At 40.2% G+C, this 23,689-nt stretch overlaps 1 protein-coding gene across 3 annotated transcripts in view; it reads left to right on the top strand.

The window, feature by feature from the left end:
* LOC101170866 (SH3 and PX domain-containing protein 2A) overlaps positions 1-23,689 on the top strand; it is a 53,454-nt gene that overhangs the window by 18,635 nt on the left and 11,130 nt on the right. For 2 of the 3 annotated variants that reach the window (XM_011484398.3, XM_004077089.5), the window contains exons 7-8: positions 4,892-4,923; positions 14,015-14,143. In XM_011484398.3, coding sequence (XP_011482700.1) covers positions 4,892-4,923; positions 14,015-14,143 — 161 coding nt within the window. Of the gene's footprint in view, positions 1-4,891; positions 4,924-13,717; positions 13,888-14,014; positions 14,144-23,689 lie in introns of those variants that run through there. The other variant, XM_078932274.1, reaches the window with a different exon arrangement.

Below are 23,689 nucleotides of genomic sequence, written 5' to 3'. Positions count from 1 at the left end.
GCTAGGCAAACAGATGAGAGCTGAGGGCCTCTTGTGTTGGACATATTTTATTCTAACAAGAGGGGTTATTCATCTTCAGACAAACCAAAGGTATGTCTGAATAAACCCCTTTTGTAATTGAGGCCAAACTTTATTAATTTCAATCATGTTTGAAAATCTTTGGTGTTGGACCGGACGGAAAAGGAAAGAGGGGAACAAGAGAGAGGGACGTTAGAGAGAGGGGGGGGTAGGAGGGTGATAATAGGAGGGGAAGGGGGGTAAGACCATGAAGCAGCATAGAGCAGGCAGGTTTACTGGTTGTTTATCGTTACGGTACGGTTCAAATGTAGTACAAAAAGGGCGGGGCCTGTTCACACACACTCAAATATTATCAACACACCTGCTAGCCGCAGAAATGTCCACATGTCAACATGCACACAAAACAGATAGTGTTCACGAACGCATACTTATGCCTTTAAACCAACTAGTGTGAAATCTTTCATTCATTCAATCATGCAAACTATTAGTGCAAAGGTGAGCTAACACCTGTGCTCAGGTGAGTGTTTATGTTCTTCTAAAAAGGATGGTGGAATGTGAAAAGAAGGAGGAGGAGCGCCCAGCCACCCCCACACCCATACCCCCGCCGCAGCAGCAGCGGCAGCCGGAATTCCCCCAGCGCCACACGGGAACAGGCAGGGAACAACCGCCCCCCGGGCGACCAAGACCGCCACCCAGGCCAGGGCCAGCAGGACCGCCGCGAGGCCCCCAGAGCCAGAGAGCAGGGAGGCGCAGAGGGAAAGAGAGCGCCGCCCCAGCCCAGCCAGGAAAGCAGCCCCCCGCCGCGCCGGAAGAGCCCAACGCAGGGCCCCACCGGAGAGGGACGCCCACAGCCCCAGACGAGCACCCCACCACCACCCAGGAGTTCCGGGCATCCCCCCGCCCCGACCCCAGGTACGAGCCAGGACCCCCCAAGGGAGACCCGCTCCGCACTCCAGGCAGCCACCCACCCGGCCCACGGTTGGTCCAGGTAGGAGCAAGGCAGGGGCCCGCCGCCCCCGCCCAGGAGGGGGGAACCCCGGGGAAAAAAGGGCGGCCCATAAGGGATGTTATAAATATGGCCCGACCAGGCTCGGCCATGTTGGAAGTTTGGCGGGGCCCAGCGCCCAGGGGCAAGGACCAGGACCCACCCCCCAGGGACACGAACAACCCCGGCTCAGGTGTAATATGAACCCCCCCACCGTGCGGAGAGAGCACCGCCGGGCCCAGGGAGCCGGCACCCAAGGGACACGGCCGCCATCGCCAAGGGGCCCGCACCCCCCACCAGGGACGGGGTAGGGGACAGATGGACCCAGGTCCCACCTTCCTTGTAAAATGTGTGTGCGTGTATGGGTGTTTGAGAGGGTGTTTGTGTGCATGTGTGTGTGTTTATGTTTGAATGTATATATTGAAGGGGGAGGGGTGTGTGTACTAAGGGGGGTGCAGTTAAAATTGGCGAGTAGGGCACTAAGGGGACATCTCCTGATTACTCACAGTGATGTCCCCTCACCCTCCACACCAAGGGGCCCTAAATGTCTAAGGTGCGGTTAAAATTGGCGGGTAGGGTGCCAGGAGGACATCTGCTGCTTGCTGGCAGTGATGTCCAAGCACCCCCCCTACCAAGGACCCTACGTGTCTAAGGTGCAAATAAAACCGAAAGAGGGGGGGCCCACTCCATACGGCAACCATAGGAGGGGGGCCACTCCCAAGTAGCCCCCCCCCAAGGCGCATCGCAGGCTAAACCCCCCACCCCCTCACCCTAATATGAGGTTATATAAGGAAGGGGGTAAGTTGGGGACAGCTGGTAGACTGTCCCCCGGTGGTCAAACAGCCGTCCCCCAGCCCACCCCCAGCAAAGGGGCCAGGGCCACCCAGCCCAGGGGCCCACCCCCGGAGGCGCCGACACCCCAGGCCCGGCACCACCCACCCCACACAGAGAGAGAGGAGCCAGAAAGCGTCGCCCCCCCCCGGAGCAAGCCCAGGCCCCCACCCCCAGACGCCGGCCCTAGAAGAGCTCTGGTCAGGCCTCGACGGGACCGAGGAGGCCAACCGGCCGAGGCAACCACTGATTGCCTCAGCGGAGACCCCGACCCGCTAGCCCCCCCGACCCGTACTAATAATGGGCCCCCCCTCACCCCCAGAACGCCCCCCCACAGGACAGGGCCGACAAGCCCCCCACCCCACCCCACCCCAGACCCCGCAGCCGAAGCGGGTGACACCCAGAGCGACCGGGGGCCCCGAGAGGGTTGTCCCGTCCCGTCCCAGAGCCAGGGAAGGGCCGATCCCAGCCCCAGGTGCAGATGGGCAGCCCATCCGGCGCCGCTGGGCCCCCCCCACCCGAGCAGGGCCCCCCGCCAACCCCCCCCAGCACAGGGAAAGGGACCACCCCCCCAAGCCAAGCCAGACCACCCCCCCACCCCCCCACCACGCACCCCCACACCCAAGCCCAGAGGACCACGCAGCGCCCCAGCCCGCCCCACCCAGGCACCGGACCCGACCCCCCGACCAACGGAGCCCCCCACCGCCCCCGCCAGGCACCGGAAGCCCCGACCCCCACCCCAAACCACGGCAGAAGGGCAAGGAGCAGCGACGACCAAGCCCTCCACCCCCTAAGTCATGGAGTCAACCACAGGAGACCAGAGAGACTGAATTCTTTCAAAGTTACTTGAGCTTTGGGCTGACATTTTTTCCAAGCTGATATGATCAAACAGCAGATTTCTGTGTTGACTTATGTTTATATTTTTCTTGTTTTTCCAATTTATTAAAATAGTTTTTTTGGCAATACAAAGAGTTATGAAAATGATAGATGCTAATCCTTCTTCTATATCGATGGCACTCATGTCACCAAGCACACAAAGTGACGGTGAGGCAGTGATTGAAACCTTAAGCCAGACTGATAAATCGGCACATACCTGCTGCCAGAGAGCCCTGACAGGAGTGCAGAACCACAGTGCGTGCATGTAGCTGTCGGGTAGATTATTATCACAGTGCTCGCAAATGTCTGAGTTACTGAGACCCATCTTGAACATCCTCTGTCCAGTGTAGTAAATTCTGTGAAGAGTTTTGAGATGGATTAGCTGCAGATTTGGACTTTTTGTCAGTTTAAAGGTGTTTAGACAAAGTTCTGACCAGAAGCTTTCATCTGTGCTGATGCTCAAATCTGCATCCCATTTTTTTGTTGGAAGGGCAATATTGTTATCTAAATTACATAAAAGTTTGTATATTTTGGAGAGAGTTCTATTCATTGAAAAATTAATCAGAGTGGTAACTACATCTGGTAGCTTTAAATCGTCGTCTTTAATTTTATACTTTTTAGTAATACTTGATTTAAGTTGCTGATATTCCAAGAAGTTATTTATTCCATGTTTGTCTTGAAGTTCCTGGGGGGTTATGAATCTTCTATCAATAATTACGTGCTCTAGTTGTTTTATGCCCCCTGCTTGCCAAGCTGGGAAGTGAATCATTTTTTTGTTAATAAGGATGTCCGGGTTGTTCCAGATGGGTGTCATTTTGCACGGTTGAATTGATGATTTTGATATTTTGAGAAATTCCCACCAGGCTGTTAAGGTGGCATTTATATTAATGCTTTTGAAACAATCCTGTTTTTTAACTGTTTGGCTAATAAATGGTAGCTGTGACAGGTTGATCTTTCCACATAACACCTGTTCCAAGTCTAACCATGAGTTGGTTTCTGGATTATTTTTTAACCATTTTAAGATATATTGTAATCTATTTGCAAGAAAGTATTTGTGGAAATTAGGTAGTTCTAATCCTCCACAGCTTTTTGCAGATTTTAAAGTTTTTAGACTAATTCTTGCAGGTTTGTTGTTCCATAGAAAGCTTGATATGGATGAGTCTAATGTTTTGAACCATTTTAATGGCGGTTGTGTGGGAATCATTGAGAAGAGATAATTAACTTTGGGTAAGATTTTCATTTTAACCGTGGCTACCTTGCCCATAAGGGACAGAGGCAGGTTGGTCCAGCGTGTTAGATCGTCCTGTATGCTTTTCAGTAATGGGGTGTGGTTTAGCTGCACCAGTTCTGATAGTTTGGGGGAAAAGTAGATACCCAGATATTTGATATTTCCTGTTTTAACTGGAATTGTGAGTCTTTGTTCCATATTCCTGTTGAGTGGTAATAAAACAGACTTATTCCAATTAATGGAATAGTCTGATATGGAGGAGAATTCATTTATGATCATTGCTGTTTCATTTACAGAATGTAAATTCCTTAAAAACAGTAATATGTCATCCGCATAAAGACTAATTTTATGATGGCTGTGTTTGGTTTTTATTCCTATTTTTTTTTTATATAAAAATCCACAAGAACAAAACAGAAAGAGAAAAGGGGGATTACTAGACTATCGTTTCACTCCAGGGAAAGCCTAGTGTGTTAAAGGTTTATGCTCTGCAAGTTGAGTTCTTCAACGTTAACAGTCTTCTTTTCATAGCTTTGTTACAAGCCGTAGTTAAGAAAGACGCCTTTCACATGTAATCATGAATGGGACTTAGCAGCTAGGGTGATATGATACTGTTGTCAGCTAAATAAACCCTGTTCTGTTAAGCAGAGGCGGCTCCATCACCATTAGAGCAAATACTGTAATATTGGCTGTAAAGAACTGGTGGTTTTCCTTGTAAGTGTTTCTGACAAACTTACTGCAGTGTGCACTCAGAAGTGTCCCACCCTGCTCCCCTCCCTCTGGTTGTGGGTCAAGTTCTGTGTGCATTCTCAGCGAGGGTTTGGCTGGTGGTCGTGTGCCAGCTGCACTTGGATGGCCTCAGATGGACATTCGGCTTGTAGAGGAGATTGATGGAAGTTCGTCAATGACTTTATGCCCAAACTGATCATGCTGTTTTGCTGCTTCTTCTTTTGCAGAGACTGCGGAAGCTCTGGCAAACGAAAATCAGGTAAGCTGATCATTGTAACCCCAGAAACCACACTTTCTAACGACGACAATGATCTCATTTAGTTTTTCCAGATACACACCACAGCGAATGCACATCAGTGGTTGATTTCCATATAATCATTAACATTTGCTCATCAGATTTAATCAGAGTTTATCCAATGCATTTCTTTATTTTTCACTTCTTTTTTTCTCAATTTTTTGAAATAAGGTAAACTGATATACCCTATGATATCAGTGAAGACTTATGCTGAATTTGTGGACTACATCTGTGACCGCTTGTCATATTATCAACTCAAAAAGTATAGTTGGACAAACATTTATGTTTTCTCTTGAGTTGGAGAATGTGAGGAAGACAGTGTGACAGCTCCGCCTGTAGATGTGAGTGTAGCAGCAGAAGTTAGTCAACAGCTGGGCAGTTTTAGTATTTGCATGCAAGCAGACTTACATGCTTGCAATTTCAGAATGCCTACTTGCATTACTAAACTCCATGCTGCAATCAGATGCAAAGTCGCTATTCTCCTTTTCTATGGGCAGGAATTGGTGGGTGGGGGTGTTGAAGAACTCACAGGAAGTACTTATTGGGTCCTCCCATTAAATTTTATAAAAAAATTTTGGCATCACAGAAAGCTGACCTTTTCCAAATGGGCAGAGCCAACTAGCTTGGAAATTGTTTCAAAAAAGTCTTTTTTTTTGGCAAAGCACTCAGTGGCAAAATGGATAGATGGATGGATGGATGGTTAGATGGATAGATGGATGGATGGATAGATAGATAGATAGATAGATAGATAGATAGATAGATAGATAGATAGATAGATAGATAGATAGATAGATAGATAGATAGATAGATAGATAGATAGATAGATAGATAGATAGATAGATAGATAGATAGATAGATAGATAGATAGATAGATAGATAGATAGATAGATAGATAGATAGATAGATAGATGGCACTTTATCATTGTTACTGGTGAAAGTGCTCTTTGGTCAGTGTCTCATTCACCATTGGTCAGTTATTTATTTGACAAGATATACAACTTAAAATAAATAAAACATGCATTATTTGGCCATTTAAAAACAAGAAATTATAACCAATTAATTTGCAGCTAAAAAATGGCAGTCATTAAAAACAATGATCTACAATAGATACCAGTATATTTTTTTTAGAGTTTTAGTGTTGTATGAGAAATAAAATGAAGAAAAATTCAAACCATTTACAGTTGACATTAACACCTTCATGCCTGAATTGTTATCCAGTTACGTTAAAAAATATTCAGTGTTTTTTTTATTCATAGTGATGCTAAATTAAGTGGAAAGGGGGGCATATCTGTTTTTCTAAAGTTGAAGGGGTTCACAATCCTTGCCCTCTGTTATTTCCCCCTGTGATTCCTGCAGTCTGCCACAGTATGTCACAGTTGGACCAGGCGATCCCTGGGGGGGTGGGGGTGGGGGGTGGAGCAGGAGTGTCACCATAAAGAAATAGGACCCCCGGGGTTGTTTCTTTGAGCCTTTTTTCATGGTGTGGAGGCTTTAAGTAATAGAGAATTCCAGCCACATGGTGAAATGGAAAAAATTGCCTTGTTTTGGCTGTGTTTGTGTTGAATGGCTTACACTAAGTAATTCTCTTGAATAAATTCAGCAGTTTTGCTCTAACTTTGTTTTATATTAGAAGTCTGATCATCTACTCAGTTTTTTTTTGTTACGTTTTACATCAATTATATTTTGAGCAGATGATAATAAAAAGCCATATGTCATAAATCTGTGATAGCACCTCATACTTTATCCAGAAAATTTCACCAAGATCCCCATGACGGACATAGGCGGTTATATTCCTGCTTTAAAGCAGGACAGCAGATGAGACCATAGTAAATTTTGTTCTTTAATCGTAGCTTCTGGGGTTTATAATTATATGCTACCAGTTTCCCTTAAGACCTTTGCACTTCTGGCCTAAAAGAGGAGAATGCAGTGTTTCACCACACAGCTGCATGTGGTTAAAGGCTTTAGTGTCTACCTGGCAAGTGGATTAAACCTTTGGAGTTTTGCAGGCTTTGTCACTTGCAGCTAATTTTTAATCACTTTTTTTTGCCATTTTCTGTTTCCTAAAAGCTGTAGTCATTCATCGTTTCATAGGTTCTGAAAGTAGGTGGTGAAGTGCAAAAAATAAAAGATGTAATCAAAGGGGAATTGTGTTATATAACCCGCAACTTCCTCTGCCAAACAACAGCGCTAAGATTTTAAATGATCTTTTTAGCGTTTATGACTCACAGCTGAGTCCCATGTGGTGGATGCAGCTCCTACTTCCTGTGAGCTCCTTGAATAGGTGTGCTATCAAGCATATAATAGTTCTCAGTGTCAGATGCTCCACGTGCTGGCAAAACACAGGGTCAACTAAAATGTAGGTATCACCTAAAATGTTGCTGCTCGTCTTCATTTCAAACAGAGTTGGATGAGCTCTCGAGTTTTGGACATAGAGGAGCAGAGCACAAGAGCTGAAAATCAATCAGGCCAGTAGTGCATGTGAAAAACAGCTGGAGAGAAGTAGAGGCCTACGTGGCAAGTGGAAATGGTGTCTGTTCAAGGCTGAAGCAGTGCGTGCACACCAGCGGCTTTTGTTTGACCCGCAGATCTCTGTGGGCCTGCAGGAAGTTTACAGTCCAGCACGGCGCATGAGCATGAGACTTGGTTCCTGCGCTTCATGTGGCTGCTTCTGTGAAGCTGGTATGTCAGTCTATTCCTAAGCAACAGGGTATTTGGGATGAAGATGTTTTTAGGTCAGTTTTTGTTTAAAATTTCAAAATGAGGCATTAAATCTTTTTTTTAAATCTGTTTGTCACTTTTTCTTTTTGATCAACCTCTGAAAATGACCTTTTTTAAATAATTTATTATTACCCAATAGGTCAAGTATCAATGTTTTTACTTTCTTATTGGGACTAGTTTTACATTGAAATTATCTAGAGCAAGGTCAATTTATTATGTAAATAATCTGTCTCTATTAAATTCAGTGCAGCTGAAGACCTCACCTGCTTCCTAAATGCAAATAAATCGCTGTTTGCTGCAATCACACTGGATGTGTTTCTAAAAACTTACATTTATCATGTATGCAAGTTTTTTATGCACTGACAAGATAGTTCAAAGATACAAAGATAATACATGCTTGTTTTTATTTAACTATAAGACACATGTTTTTTTTAATTTTTTTTTTTGCATAGGGTCAAAAGATCTTCAGCCCAAAATAGCTATACAAGAATTTCTTTTAATTCTGTTTGCATAAAGTAAATTCCTTTAGATTTTAGCTTGAACAAGTATATGTGATGATATCTGGCAACAGAAGTCTCTAACAGAAGTCACACCTTTAAAAATCAGAGCTACATGACATCATAGGGAAATTAAAAAGGAATCCATCAAGAAATCAGCTAAATAATTGCTAACCTTGACAAATCTGGCTCGGACTTGTGTACAATTTCCAGATGACTGAAGGTGAAATGTTCAAAAAACAAAGCAAGCAGCTTTTTTCTCAGAACTGCAGGACCTTTGAATGTTTTTGAAGGATTTTAACCGACTGCAATTATTTTGCGTGAGACTGCTTCAAAATCCCCTTTTAATAGGTTCTTGATTAAATGAATCCAAACTTAACTAAGCACATCTTTACAATTACAAAGGCTTTGATGAACAATGTTGGTGAATGAAAAGACATGAATGATAACTGGAAAACTGTTAGGAGAAAGGTTTTCCCCGCCTTCTTAAACACTCATAGAACACAGAGGAAAAAACAAACAAACAAATTCTTGCCTAGTAAATTCCTAGTAATATCAGTTCATAATAATACTTTGGTGGGAAGAATAACTTTTTAAAAAATTGAAAAACATTTTATGAAGCTTCTACTATAAAAATCACCAGGCTTAGTCATTGTTGGACTCGTTTATTTTGGACTGATTCACTGGAGGTACTAGGCACCAACACACACAAGTTGACACATGCCACAAACCTTTAACTATAAAAGGTCAAGCTTGGGTATAGAAGGATATCCCAATGAGCCATCCCCCAATCATTGTGTTGAGAATGGAAACTTGGAAAGGCAGGGTGGGCCATGAACCTTAGTCAGGTCTGCCAGGATGAATGAGCCAACAGGTTTTTGAGACTCACCTGAAAGGATTTTCTGACATCCTTGGAAAAAATGTATACAAAATAGTCAGTGTGTGTTTGGTTGTGTGCCTCTGTGTGGCTCCGCGATGGATGTACCCTGCCGTTGCCCAACAGTGAATGAGGTAGGCATGATCAACCCTGTCACCCTGTAAGGCACAGGTGCCAAACTCCAAGCCTGGAGGGCCAGTGCCCTACATGATCTCCAACTAACCGGCCACTCCTTATTGGCTAAACATACCCAATTTAAGAAATCAGACGCAGATAAGGCAGGATTTCTTAAAAACCAGCTGGATGCCGACCTTTAAGGCCTGCAGGCTGATTGCCGTCAGAAATCAAGCAGGTTTGGAAAATGGATGGATGGACAAAATACTAAAAAATCAACTGTATTTCATTATTTTTTGAATTTATATTATCTAAAAAGGCTAAAACACTACTTATTTTATCTTTGAGAAGGACATGTTATTTTTGTTCATCATTTTATTACAGTAAATTAATTTTGGTTGTTATTTAGTCTTTTATTTGTATTTTTTATGATATCATGTAGTGTTTTTTACAAACTTTAACATTCTAGGTTTATTTGAACAATTTCTTATTTTAAACCAACTAATTTCCAAAAGTATAAAGGAGTTCAGCAGAAAAGCAAGTTCTGCTTTTAGCATTGAATCTTTCACAAAGGAAGCCTGTAAAAATGTTGTAGGGATTTTAATAAAATCTAACAATGGGACATGTATTACTTAAAGTATTAAGCACAACAATTAAGCTTGACTTTTAATGCCCATTGAATACAGCTTTAGATTTATGCATGTATTATGTGAATTATATGTCATAACAAGCAGATTATGAGAAAAAAGATTTTTTTCAGACTTTTTGAGTTTAAGGGTAATTATGGGGGGGGGGTATATGTTTTTCTCTCTCCTTTTCTTGTGGTCTTTTCCTTCTCCCTCAGCGTCACATAGTGATTCAGTGACATGAGTACATCTGTACAACACTAAACAGCAGTTCCCTTTCTAATCCAGCTGCACATCTGTTGCTGATGAGCCAATAAAAGACATTGTGTACATTGTGCACGATTTTACCCCCCCACTCACCGAGTCCTAGCAAGGCTCAAATTTTGGTCCTAAATTCTAAAAGTAATGTCAATGATAGGCTGTCCAAAAAAAACAAAAAACAAAAAAAATTCCTAGAAGAAGGCAAACCTTGGCTTGGTTTCCTCTTTCCTCTGAGGATTTATTGCAAAGTTTCCAACTGTCATTGAAGTTGGTGACGAGTCGGTGTGGGTGGGGCAGGATGGGGTTTGGATGTGTAGGAGTGCATGGGTGGAAGCAGGAAGCACATGGATTAATCTGAGCGAGGAGACTCAAACAGAGAAGGCGCCTTTTAGCTCTAACTAAAAGGACTTGTTTAGTGACGTTCATTAACGTGGAATCTAGTTGAAGTGTTAAAAAATATTTGCACTTTCCTATTTAGTTGAAATGTTTATTTGCACCCTGTTTTATGTCTCATTTTGCTTTCACTTCTCCTATGAAATTAGGTTTTCAGCCTCTCTAAGGCTGTTTCACCTTGGTTTTCCTGGCGGGTCTCTTCTTTGTTCAGGCTCCGCATTCCTGCTGTTGGAAAACATTTCATTTCCTGAACGAAACTGAAATATTATCTTTTGTTTTCCAAGCCTGTTGAGTTTGCTGACAAAGCCTTAACTCTCAAACATGCAGCTGCTCGTATATGTTATAAAGCTGCTTTCACATACAATCTGTATAGGCTTTACAGTTATTATTTATTTATTTATTTATTTATTTATTTATTTTGTATTTGCTTTTTACTCGTGTCTGTTCATGAAAAAGCAAACCTGGCCAATATTTAAATCCAAAAGAGTTTTGTTGTGAAAAATTACCTTTGACGAAAAAAGAATTAAGTTTTTATAGGCATAACATGCTAATAAATCAGAAAATCGAGGGAAAGCAGTACTTAGGGGAAAGTAAAGATGTCCTGAAATGTGGAAACTTTCTAAATTACCTCATTTCTTTAGGAAAATAAACGGGGACAGAGTGAGTCATGTCACAATTGAGAATGAATTCATGTGTTACGAGTCCCTCAATCATAAAGCTGCTGATGCTGTCAAGATAAAAAAAAAATTTCTTTTTGCTTTAAATATAGCTTTTGCTGTTGTAAGCTTTGTAGAAAAATCACAAGGCATTGTGTAAATAGTTGTCTTTCCATTATTTCCGTACCCCGATGTGCAGTTTGACAAAACATCTTGCCTAAATAAGTCCTCATAGACCACAGCTGAGCCACAGCTCAACCGCAGTAATGTAGCGAGAGCCTCTGGCAGCTTCAGCGTGTGCTGTGCTCGGAGCTCTGAGGTTATCTGTGTGACTTATTAGCTGCTTGACATTTCAGATGGATTTTTTCGAATCGAAGGCAAAAATATTTTCCAGATTTAGAAAAAGTCAAATATGTTGTTTGGAGCTATTTTTCAGTTCATCTTTGTGGATTAATCAAATCATCTCAGACACTCCTTATCTAAGCTCTAAACCTCCCATGTATTGGTCTGAAATGGTTTTATTTACATTGTTAAAATAAATGAATTGCTCTCTACAGAAGCCATTTGTGCCACATTTTCTATTATAAAGTGTTTTTGTTTTTTAACATGGTCCAAAATATTTACCAATTATGAGTAAGAATTGTGTGTATTTAAAGTCTCACTCTGATCATCTTTTGATCTATTGTAAAAGTGTTTCCAGTGGTATTTTAATTGTGATTATTCAGCTAAAATCTAAATGAGTTTCTGCAGAGCAGAAGTACTTAATCAGAAATTTTCCTCTAAGTTGTGGATTGAACTGTAGGCAAGGAGTGAGCCTCCCTTCTTTTCCCATCATCCCTGTGTTTACACACTCTCTCACTAACGTACTGTCACTACCTGATCTGTATGCGGAACTCTTTTTCACCGCATGACCCCGCACGTGCGAACCATACGCCACTTCCTTTCTTTGCTGATCTGAAAAGTGACATCACAATTCCAATGGTTGCGTATTAGAAACACAAGCAGTAACATACTTGAATATCACTAAATTAAAAACCAAACACGAACACAAACAAAATTTGTAATGATCCGCAAACATTTTACAATAGAGCTAATTGGTTCAATCAGAAGATAGCGGGATCCTCGTGCAATGGGGAGCAAACCGCAGTTAGATGAAACAAAATAAGAAAACATTTGCACATGCACGGTACAAATTTTAAGAGATACTTATTATTTTTAACAGTTTTCAAAATATTGTTACTTTTTAATGTTTAAATGCCTTGCCCTTACCAATTTTTTTATTATTTATTTTATTTATGTATTATTTTTGTACACTGCCATTTTTTGTTTTTCATTTTATTTTTCTATGCTAATTTTAAACGTTTGCTCACCCTAACTTGGTTTGTATTTGTATAAATAAATGTAATAAAAAAATAAATAAATATAAAAAACCACTGTTATGTTTTAGCGAAAGTGACGTATGGTTTGGGCGTGTGAGCGGTGAAACCGATAGAGTTCCGCATACAGATCGAGTAGCGACACTTACGACCCCTCACAATCCTAAACTAATGTTAGCAGTGTGACAAAAATGACCAGCAATATTGGAGCTATCCATCTGCGTAGTTTTGAGCCAGCTTAGACGTGGAAAACAAAGATCTGCTCCTCATTCACAACAATTTCAATAAAGAAATACTCAGAAACTCAGTTTTATTCTCAATTTTCCTTATATATGTCCTCCATGATGAAAAAAAAATGCCACAAGAACGTGTTAAAAAGACCATTGTCTTTGGAGTGCGTCTTTAAACCCCCTGTAACGTTTTAGGAAAGCAGCCACTACTCTGTGTCAATATGCTATCTTAGCCAGGTCTATGTGTGTTTTTCCACAGAGGTATCTGCTGCAGCAGTGCATACAATGAAGTGTGCTTATAGTAGCTCTCTGTATTTGCAGCTTTGAACCAAGCGGTCAGCTGGGCCTCTTGTTAATGTGAGATGTGAGCATCAGCTGGTTAGAGTCTGAAATCGGTTAGATCCGCCTGATTGAAGACAGATATGCTTGTTTTGAGGATTTTTGTCTTGATTAGCGATATTAACGATTAGTTATTGAAATTACTTGGAGTAAACAAAAAGACACAACTTGTGGATGTTTGTGATAACGCTTTCACAAATAAAAAAGTGTTTTATTAAGAGGTCACTGCTGCTCGTGAACCACCCTTTGGTTCTAGAAAATAGGTTAGCTTTGCAGGTATGAATCACATGAAAAAGTAAGTCACTGCTGATGCTTACATGGTTAACTTTAAAAGCAGAAGAAGGAAGAGTTTCATTGGCTGGCCTGCATGCTGTAGTCAGAGCTCTAGTGTTTCACAGAGACAGAGGGCCATCCCTCTGAGCTCAGCTCCAGCCCCTTCATCTGGTTCTATTTAAGGTTCCCAGTGCCGACTCTTATGATTGGCGTTCACAACCCCCCTACTCTTCCTCCAGCTCCAACCCCAGCTGAGGAGAAGGAACCTTTTTAGTAGATGGTTTATTTTCCGAGGGAAACTATTTCTTTCTCTGGTTCTACTGTCCTGCCCTCAGCTGGCCTTAGCTCACTCTGCCATCTCTGCACAACTCCTTAAAACGTGCACACTTTTCTGCGTTTACTTGCTTGAACACGGACTACTTTGGCCTTAAGGATGAATCCACTTCAGTGAAGCAGGATGGGCTCGTCCTTTACTTTTGGAGTTCTTCTCTTTCACTAAACCTCCTGCACCTTCAAGGCATCTGTTGCATCTATATGGCTAGACTCTGGGGAAGATGCACTGAACCCTGTGAATATTGCTATTGGCTAAGCTCAACACACAAAGTGGCCTATGGCACAGCGGGTGCCCAACAGTCGTTCTCGTGGACCTATGGCTGGCAGCTGGCTGACAGCATGTTTTTTTCCATCAACTCCAGGTCTGGATGCATCGGATCCTATGCTTCTCGAGCAGTATGTGGTGGTGGCTAATTACGAGAAACAAGAGCCTGCAGAAATCAGCCTGCAAGCAGGGGAGGTCGTGGACGTCATTGAAAAGAGTGAGAGTGGTAAGTAATCAACACGACAAGCATGCACACAACATGTGTCCGACTCAGATAGGTTTGTTCATTATTTAGTTTAAACATTTCCCCCAAAACTCAAATGCTTCACCTCTTTTGTTGCCCAACCCCATCTGGAGGCTCGCTTTGGCTCACAGTCAGTCCTAATTTTTTTTTTTTTTTGCCTGTTAGTTTGGGCTAAAAGCCAAAATGTTGCCTTTAGCAAAAGGAATGTCTTCCAGACTCGTATTAATTATTCCACCTCACAATAATGGAAAGCCGGTGGGACACGCTGGGTTTACAAATGCCAGCTGCTGAGACTCCTTAGTCAGCTGTTCAACCTTTGCAAAGACAGAGCCAGGAAGTTGCTTGGGAGACGTTTTTTTTACAGCATTCCTTTATGTTTAATGGGTCATCTGCAAGTTCATTTCTTTTAAATTGCAAAAAGAAATACAATGTGAAGCTTTCTTTGAGAGACTGTAAGGAAAAGAGTAGGGTGAGAGGCATGGGCCCGGTAACAAGGTTTGACTTTAACGGTGTGCTGAGACAGTAAAACAGTAATGGGATTCATGTGTTCTTCACAGACTTGGAGGGGGAAACGGTGACCAGGAAGGCAGTTTGACTTGGGTTTCATGATGGGTGTGAGTGCCACTCAGGCCTCAAGGAAAAAGATCCACAGATCTGGATCTCTTTGAAGTGTCACGTGTCCTGCCTTAGGGTCCATGTATGTTTTCCCTCCTCGCTCTAACAGAATCTCAGCCCAATGGGGAGCCAATGTGAGGCGGATATTCCAACACCTTGAAGTCTTGTACCAGGGGCCTTATACAAGCTCTTTCCTCCATGAATTTTAAATGGGCAGTTCTGGGATTTTTTAACTAACCACCATGAGGAGTTGGTGTTGTTGACCTGTTTGTGGATCTCATGTGGATTTTATTCACATCTCATAGCTGATTTATGGTTTCCATGTTCCTTTCTTTATTATTCTTGCTGAGCACATTTATCTTGGATTTGGCTTGTTTTTTAAAGACATTCTAGAGGGAAAAACAATAGACTGCATGTTTTTTCAAAAATGACCCCCATTTCTTTTTGACAGTTTTATAACACAGTGACACTTCTGTAGAAATAATTATGACCCAGTTGCTTGCATTAGCTGGAATCTTTAGACCTCCTACACATCAATATGTGAATACACAGCTGCAAGCTTCACATTGGGAGTCACAGTGTTGACTGCAGGTTCGAACAAGGATTCTCTGGCTTTCCTCAGCTGATAACTTTTTTTTAATCATTCAGTTTTGTGCCGTTCTGTGATGAAAGCTTTTGCAAGTTTTGTCTTTCACCCAGGAAAAAGTGAGGGCATTACAATGACTGCACCACAGTTTGTGGCTGTGAGCATTTATTAAAACATCCGTACCTTGAGATATTTAATATATTCCTAAATATTGGTCAGTTGTGTAAGTAAACTAATCTTTCTTCACTTTTTTCGGCCGGCTGTTCTGAGCCAAGAAAGAATTTTCCATTGCACTTGCATGACAGTATCGTTTGTCTCGTGGCCTTTGTTTCAGTTGGAACAGTAGTTGCGGTTGTCATGCGTGTAAAGATGCTATCACAGATGTATAAAGCCTTCTGAAAATCCTTAGCACAATCAGATGTTTTTTTTTTTAAACTCATTAGAATATCTTTCAATAGGAGTTTACGCCATAGACTACTATATCATCTGTCTGTTTTTGAGCATTTGCCAGAGGGGAGATGATGGCTCAGGAGTGCAGTTTTGCATGGAGAGACTCGGGGAGAAAATGGAAAAAGCCATTTCTTGCCAAAGGTAGTGGTTCAGAGAGGTTGGTTCATTAAAAGGGCTTAATGGATCCTCCAGGATACCTCCTCAGTTTTCACCATGTTGGAAAGAAGTTTACCAAAATTAAACTTGAAACTTTGTTGGTTTGTTGAAATGTTTTGGATTCAGTGGTTTAACCTTTAACTCTTAACAGAAAAAGTAGAAAACTGCATGTAATTCTTGAAAAATGACAGTAATTGTGGCTACTGTTTTCCTCCTGCACCACAGGGGCATCTCACATGGCTGGGACAGTTTGTGCTATTTATGTTAAAGAGAATGTTTAGGATATGGGTTTAATAAAAAAAAAATAGTCTCAAACTCATCTCAAAATGGTCTCAAAGTATTCTCAATTTAGTCTATACAAGTTACAGGGTGACAGTTACATTGACAAAACATTTTGAGGGAATGAAACCTACAAAACCAAGTTGGGAGCGTCTGAAGACAAACAGTAAAAAACTGATCTCTAAATTACCACACATATGGCCTCAGGGGAATACTTGCCAGTCCTCCGAAATTTGATGATAACTTTCTTTGTTTACAAAAAAGAGATGACAATTCTATTGGAAGATCAAAGGTCACAACACATCAAGGTCATCGTTAGTTGGTGGGATTTCTTGTCAGCACCTTTGATTGAGTCATTCTAGTCGATGAGTGTTGCCTCATGAAACATATACTGTATGTAAGGGAGCTTAGAAGCAGCTTAAGACAGATGTGGACACCTATTAGTTGAGATTTAGTTGAGCAGGGTCACCTGCTGTGCCACAAGAAATTGTTCTTATTAGGTGAAATAGATGGGAAAAGAAAGGGATTTGGAGAACATCCTTGAAATTTTCAAAATAAAACCACATGTGCGGACTCTACAAGTTATCTTATATTTTTAAGAGTCTGGCCAAATGAACATTGCTCAGACTGCCACCATTGACTGTATATGAGAACTGGACTGAGTGAGTGTGACGTCAGCTGTAGAAAGCAGTGACTGGTACCAGTTGGTCCGAATTAACATTTCCATAGCAACCACACTCCCCAATCAGAGCGAGCTCGGGAGAATCTGTCAATCAAAGGTTTCAAACTTTTATCTAGGCATGTGATTGGCCAGTTTATAACTTGAATAACTTGAACTATAGAAACAATATCATTTAAAAAGTTAGGATTAGCAAGAATTGTTTCTCTGACTAATATAACGACTGAATGATGGCTGTTGTTTTTCAGTACAAGTATGTGTGATTTTGGCTTTTTAGAACCAGCAGGTTCTTCCTGTTTGGAACACAAAGGGGGAGACTAGTCACCCAGTCCAGTCTTCATATACGGTCATTGAATGCTATGCATTGAAACACACGACTTAGTTCAAAAGTTTGGACATATTGTCCATTCATGGACTATATACCTAAACTTTTGGCTGGTGCTGCTTGTCCTAAATGAAATCTAGACTTGCTTATTTATTTTAACAAGACAATTTATGCTTTTAATAATTTCAGAGATCCCAAAACCTGGGTAAATCCTACTGTATGTTTCCTCTCCAATCTTCTACGTAAAGTAGATTTAGAGCAGGGTTCACCAACCTTTTTGAGACCGAGGGCTATTTCATGGGCACCAAGTGGTATGAAGGGCGCCACTAAAAACCTCCTAGCCCCCCCCCCCCCCCCCCCCCCCCCCAAAAAAAAAATTGTATTTGCTCATTTTACACACAAAAACATGCATGAATTTTCTAGACTCGTATTACAGGGGGGGTCAAACTCAGTTGCAGAGGGAGCCTAAATTCAAAACAGACTTTAGGTTGCAGCCGAACAAGATAAATATTTATTGAACACACTAAAGCTAAACTTTTAAACCTTTAAAACTTTAACTTAATTTTAACTTTTTAAACATAAATGTAAATAAAAACAGAAAGGAATATTAATCCTCACATTAATGGATTACTCAACCACCTCAACCTCTTCTCAAAATCTTTACATTACATGAATCATAAGAATGTCCAGAAATTGTGTAATTTATTTGATCTATTTAAACTTTTGTAATAGACCCTTACTTTTATTGATTATTTTTTAAGTTATTTTTGTTTACATATTTGGGTTTTCTTTGTCTACCTTTATCTCAGAATTGATATTGTTGTCATTGGCAGACATGCCGTGGTTGTTTGATGAATATTTGCTTCAATAAAAAAAAAAAAGATTGTTTGTTGGGTGCATTCCCTGCGGGCGCCACAAGGGGTGCTCGCGGGCGCACTGGCGCCCGCGGGTACAGGGTTGGTGACCCCTGATTTAGAGTAATAGAAATTTTTGAAAAAAAAAGGTTCATTTTTGTTTGCAAAAGTCTTGTAGCTTCTACTTTCCGTATTGCTCAACCATATTGTTGTTAAATCAAAATCCTGTGTTTTTTTTAAGCAGGAGAATAAAAGGGAGCATTAGGGCTGAGCTTCAGTGCTGCTGTAGCTCAAACCTTGAGTTTACCAACCTGGTATGTGCAGTTTCAGCAAGAACAAGTTTCCTTGTATAACAGAGGAAAAACCCTATAATTCTTGTCAACAAACCACCAAAGACATTATATGTAAAGCTTGCCAAGTGTTAAATGTTTTTTTTTTTTTTTTTTAGAAGAGGTTGCAACAGCAGATGGAAGACACATTATCCCTTTGGAGTAATCCCCATCCTTCACATTCCTTCAGCCTAGCATTGGAAGCACTAATGACCATCTCAAAAAATTAGGCTTATCCTGTGTTTTCTCCAGATATGAAAAGTCAAAGACACAGGAGGAAGATTAGGGAAGCTGAAGAAAAAGGAGAACTATAATGCACAGAAATTAGTCAAATTAGCTGTAAAGATAGTTTTCTTTTACTTTTGGCATTAGTCGTTGACTTAAAGCCACAGTTTAAGGGGGGCTGTGAGACTTTAAAAGGCTGCTGTGTCCACAGATCAGCGGAATCTTAGAGAGCCAGGGGCTACGGCGTCGTTCAGACCATAAGAGATGCTTTCAGAGTCTAAGGGTTGTTTCTTGGGTCAACATCAGCTCTTAAAAGTCGTTTTGTGCCGTTTTGACCCACATTTTTCCACATGCTGGAGCGGCACAGGTAACTGAACCCCGGTCTGTTTTTGAGAGCTGTAGGTGGCTGTGTTGGGGGCTGTAGGCTCAACCCCTGTGCTTTGATACAGGATCTACTGTTAATAAATACAGGAGCTGGGGATGAATGGGGGTCTCTGCCGCTGTACTCCACAGTGGTGTCGGGTGTCTGCAGGGCTGCTGCGACTCTGCATTCCTCATCATTTCTTGCCCCTGAAAAAAGAGAAAAGCCTCCTTGTGCTGCTGAGTCTGTGGTTCTCAGAGTCACGCTAAATGGAAGACACATTTCATTACAGTTTGAAGCTAATTTGCGGCTAACATAAACTCGTACTTCTGAATGTCAAAGGATATCAAGCTGCATTGCAGCATCACTTTGCGTTGTGCATGGAGTTGCATATTTAGCAGGTTTAACTGATTCTATTCAAACCTTGTAGTGTCTTTATGATTTTATTAATATTATTTATTACTTATTATTTAGGTTTTCCACTTGACTGTAGAATATCTAACAAATCTGTGATACTTTCTCGCAGCTGAGAATCTGCTGTTGATTACAGTAAAAATGAAAGCGGAGCTGTTAAAACGGATAGTTTCCAGATGGCAGAAAGTGTCAGAAAGATAAAAAAAGATCTTAAAAGAACTGTCCTCTGTTGTTATATTATGTTGCCTGGTGCAGTATGAGTTAGAGTGGGTTAGGTGAGGCTGTGAGTCAGGAAAGGCTGTTTTTACAGCATTTTAACATGCATCTGTTAATATGGTATGTGTGTATGCTATGGTTATCTGAATAATTGTTCATATGTTGCACTAATGTACTAGATGACACTTATTCAATTCCTCCTTTGCTTCATGAAGTCAATTACGGTCTATTATTGTTATCTATTCCATTAATATGATTTGCCTTTCAAGAGGAAATGTTAGTTATTGGTCCTGTATTTTGTTAAGAAAAAAAGTGTGACTTATGTATGATTTTTTTCTTCTTTATTATGCATTTTTTTGTCATCTGCAATTTATCCTCCGGAGCAAATTTATGGTAAATAAGGTATATATGGTTTGAGTAAAAAAACAAAGTTAACATGTTCAGTTTTTAAACCTATTCAATCATTTGACCATCACTAACTAAATATCAGAGGGAAAATTTTAAATGTTTTAAAATGTTGCTGTACCAGATATACTTCATTAGAAACTTTCAAATACTTTCTGTGCAATAAACATTAACATGTAAGGAATGCCCATATTATGGAGGAACTAGAAAGTTATATTTCTAAACATTCATGGACAAAAAATAATGTGCTACCCCTCGGCCACATGTTAAAAACACAAATCAAGCCACTAATTTGTTTACATGTTGCAAAATGATATGTTAAACTGACATCTTTTAGGTAAAAAAATCTGCTGTTTTGGGCATAATTGGGCTCAAACATGCATTGAACTGTAGCAGTAAATGCTCACAGCAGACAGTTAAAGCAGAAACTTGATTACAACTTTCCTTCTGTTTAAGCTTTCAGTTTTCCTTGCTTTCTTTCGCACTGTTGTCCGAAGACAAAAAAAAACGGAAAGAAACATTTGGTTTCCTCATTTCAGAGACTGTGATGTTTGAGCTTGATGTCTGTGGTTAAAGTCTTCACATGAGAATTGTGAGTTAAACTGTTGTTTTATGCAAAAAATGACTCCCCAGATAAAGTGAAGGTGCAACCTTTAAATGTGTTTGAAGCATTTTTAATTTCGTCAGAATGTTGACCTAACAGTGTTTTGCAAAGAATGTTTTTTTTTCAGCATCATTAGGATTTGTTCCGTTATTCCTTTTGTGGTTAAAACTACAGCGGCTTTCCTGACATTTTAAATATTTCAGAAGGAGGAATGAAAACATAATGCAGCGATTAAAAAGAAGAAAAAAAAAGCTAATGACTTGATATGATAGAAGAGCATATGAATTGCATTTCCTGACAAAATGAGAAAAGCATTTTATTTAAATCTGTAGATGTGGCGTTGAAAAGGAAGCAGGCTAGTCTCTTTATGTAACAAAACACACATTTCATCCCCCAAATCCATCAGTTCACTAACTAAGCTCAGAAGAATTTTATCTAACTTTTCTTGATCCATTTTTTTAAGGTGGACTGTCTTTTTACCCTTATGTTCTTACATTGTACAGCCTTTTATCTGATAGAATATGCAGGCCTGAGATGTTATCCAAGTTTTCTGGGTCAAACACGGATAAGTGAATATAAACAAACACCGGACATCCATACGGGTTTAGGAATGGCATCATAAAAAAAAGAGAGTTGTGTAATTGAAAAAATGTCAGTTTAGCGACCGGAGAGCTGCAAAACAGCTGTTTTTTTATGTAGTGATGTTACTAAAAAGTTGGTGTCGTTTATGGCAGTAAGGTAGCGGATACACACAAGAAACTTCCCTGTGTGAGACTTTATCAAGAAAAATTTCAAAAGATTTAAAAATATCTATATGAAAGGTTTGACATTAAGTCTGGTTTCCCTTTGCTAAAGTACATTAGCGGTGGGTTTTATTAAGCCTAAAAAAAGGACTTTCTATCCCTGCATTTCAAACAACAGCAACCTGCAGTGCTTGTAAATTACAGTAAGAGTGCATTTTTGGTGTGTTTTTGTGGCTCCTTCTGAGGTTGACTTAGCTCAGTCTAAGCACTTACCATATGGAGTGATGGGCGAAGCACATAAGCACAGCTGCCCTTGCCTTCAGGAACAGCATATATGTGCTCAGTCCCAGAGTGGCTTTAGCTTGTATGTATATTCAGCCTTTTGAGCATGTACTTTTAGTTTAACAGTATTTTTTACCTTTGCTCACTCTTGTATCGAGTGTTAATTTGCTGAAGTACTCTTCTTTTGCCCTTTTGGGATGAAACTGAATTTGCTGGAGGCTTTTTAAAACTTTTTCCGTATTGATGGTTTATGTACCATGAACAAAGTTTATGTCGGTTTTCATTAGTCATTTTATAGCACATGTCACATTTTATTCAACAGTTTTAATAACACGTATCAGCTGTTACAACATTTTGATTCCTTTTCAATCAATTTAATTTCAGGTTTGTTGTTAAAATTTAATAAAATATATAATTTTTTTTTACATCTGTTTGAAATTTTTGGACTTTTTTTGCAGGAAGAAACAAAGTATCAATTTGAAATTCTTATGTTCTGATTTATGCGGGCAGCATTTATTACTTTTTTGTGGCTTACAGTGATTTATTGTTTTGGGGATTTTCTCAAGCCAAAGCTTTTGTTCAAAAGCTGAGCGTATTACATGGTTTTGATACATCTCTGACTGCTGGCCAGCAATCCTCAGAGTCAAGCAGCATCTTTCTATCTGTGTGCGCTTGCACTTTGTGCCAAATAGCTCAGGATTTTTTGTTATGCTGTAGCTTTGCAAGTTTTGCTGTTAAATGAATAACTCTGCACATGAATCATGCAGTGCAATAGGCTAAAAGGCCTGGAAAGAGTTTCTTTGTTATTGCTCTCACTGAACGAGACACGCATTACTCTGTCAACATAATATTTGTGGTTCCTTGAGATCCCAGATAATTTGTGGACAGGCACATATAAGTGAAGTCAGTGGCAGTCAGTTGTTGTCCTCACCAGAGTGGGGATTGGCTAAAACCAAATGTTGTTTTAAGCATTTTATAACCAAAGCTTCTTTAAATCACCTCAAAACTTGAAACTATGTAAAATAAAATAAAAATTATTGAGGTAAGAAACGTTTTTTACCTTAATGGTAGATTAAATAATTATAATAATGTCAAAAAATAGGCTGTGTTAAAAAAAAAGGTAGTTTGACTAAACTATGAAAGTCTTATGGAACTATTTATCCTCTGTATGGGTCGCCCACACAGCTGTCCGCCATGTTGTATTCTGTTACCACAACAAATAGTGTGTGTGTGTGACAGATTAAATATAGAACCGTTTTTCTTCTAGATTTGTCTTCTACCTCACTTGCCAAGAAGTGCTGCCTCAGCCTCTCACATGGCACTTTTATTTGTCTTTACACGAGATGATACATTTCACAAATGTTGTATGGGTTTTCACAAGTTGTACAAACACAAAATAAATATTCATCATATTTGATGTCTATATATATATTTATATATATGTTCTACCTGTTTGAAATGGAACATATTTCTCAAATGATCCATTATTTTCTGAATTCTTTTTGAAATATTTTAAACTATAAAAACATATTTGTTTTTGTAAAAAAAACAAAACTACAAAATAATAATCATAGTTGGTTATTTATTAGACATTAGATGATTTTAAACATACCTTGTATTTTCAAGTTAGTGAGTCTAAAAATCATTTCCAGCTGCTTCTGTCCTTTACTAAATGCCTTGGGAGCACCACATAATGTTGTTTGTTTTGTTGCAAGATAAATAAAAATAACAAAAGAAAAAAAAAATACTTTCCCTTACAAAAGTTTTGGCAGCTATGTTCTGTGCTCTGCCTAATTAGTCAGAATGAGAACCAGCTAAATTTTAGCCCAGATTTTGACAATAGAGCAAAATTCATAGATTTAAGGTAATTTAAAGAAAAGTAGGTGCTTACAATGTATTATCTCGTTGGTGTGTTTTTCCCCTCATCCATCCTTTTCAGGGTCACAGGGTTGCCTGAACCTTTCCCAGCTACTGTTGGTCAAAGGCAGCATACACCTTGGACAGG

This window comes from Oryzias latipes, chromosome 15 (assembly GCF_053564925.1).
Source record: "Oryzias latipes strain Hd-rR chromosome 15, Olatipes_Hd-rR_3.1".
In the NCBI taxonomy this organism is placed as follows: domain Eukaryota; kingdom Metazoa; phylum Chordata; class Actinopteri; order Beloniformes; family Adrianichthyidae; genus Oryzias; species Oryzias latipes.
Note: the sequence above shows the minus strand (reverse complement) of the source record. Positions and strands in the feature narration are given on the sequence as shown.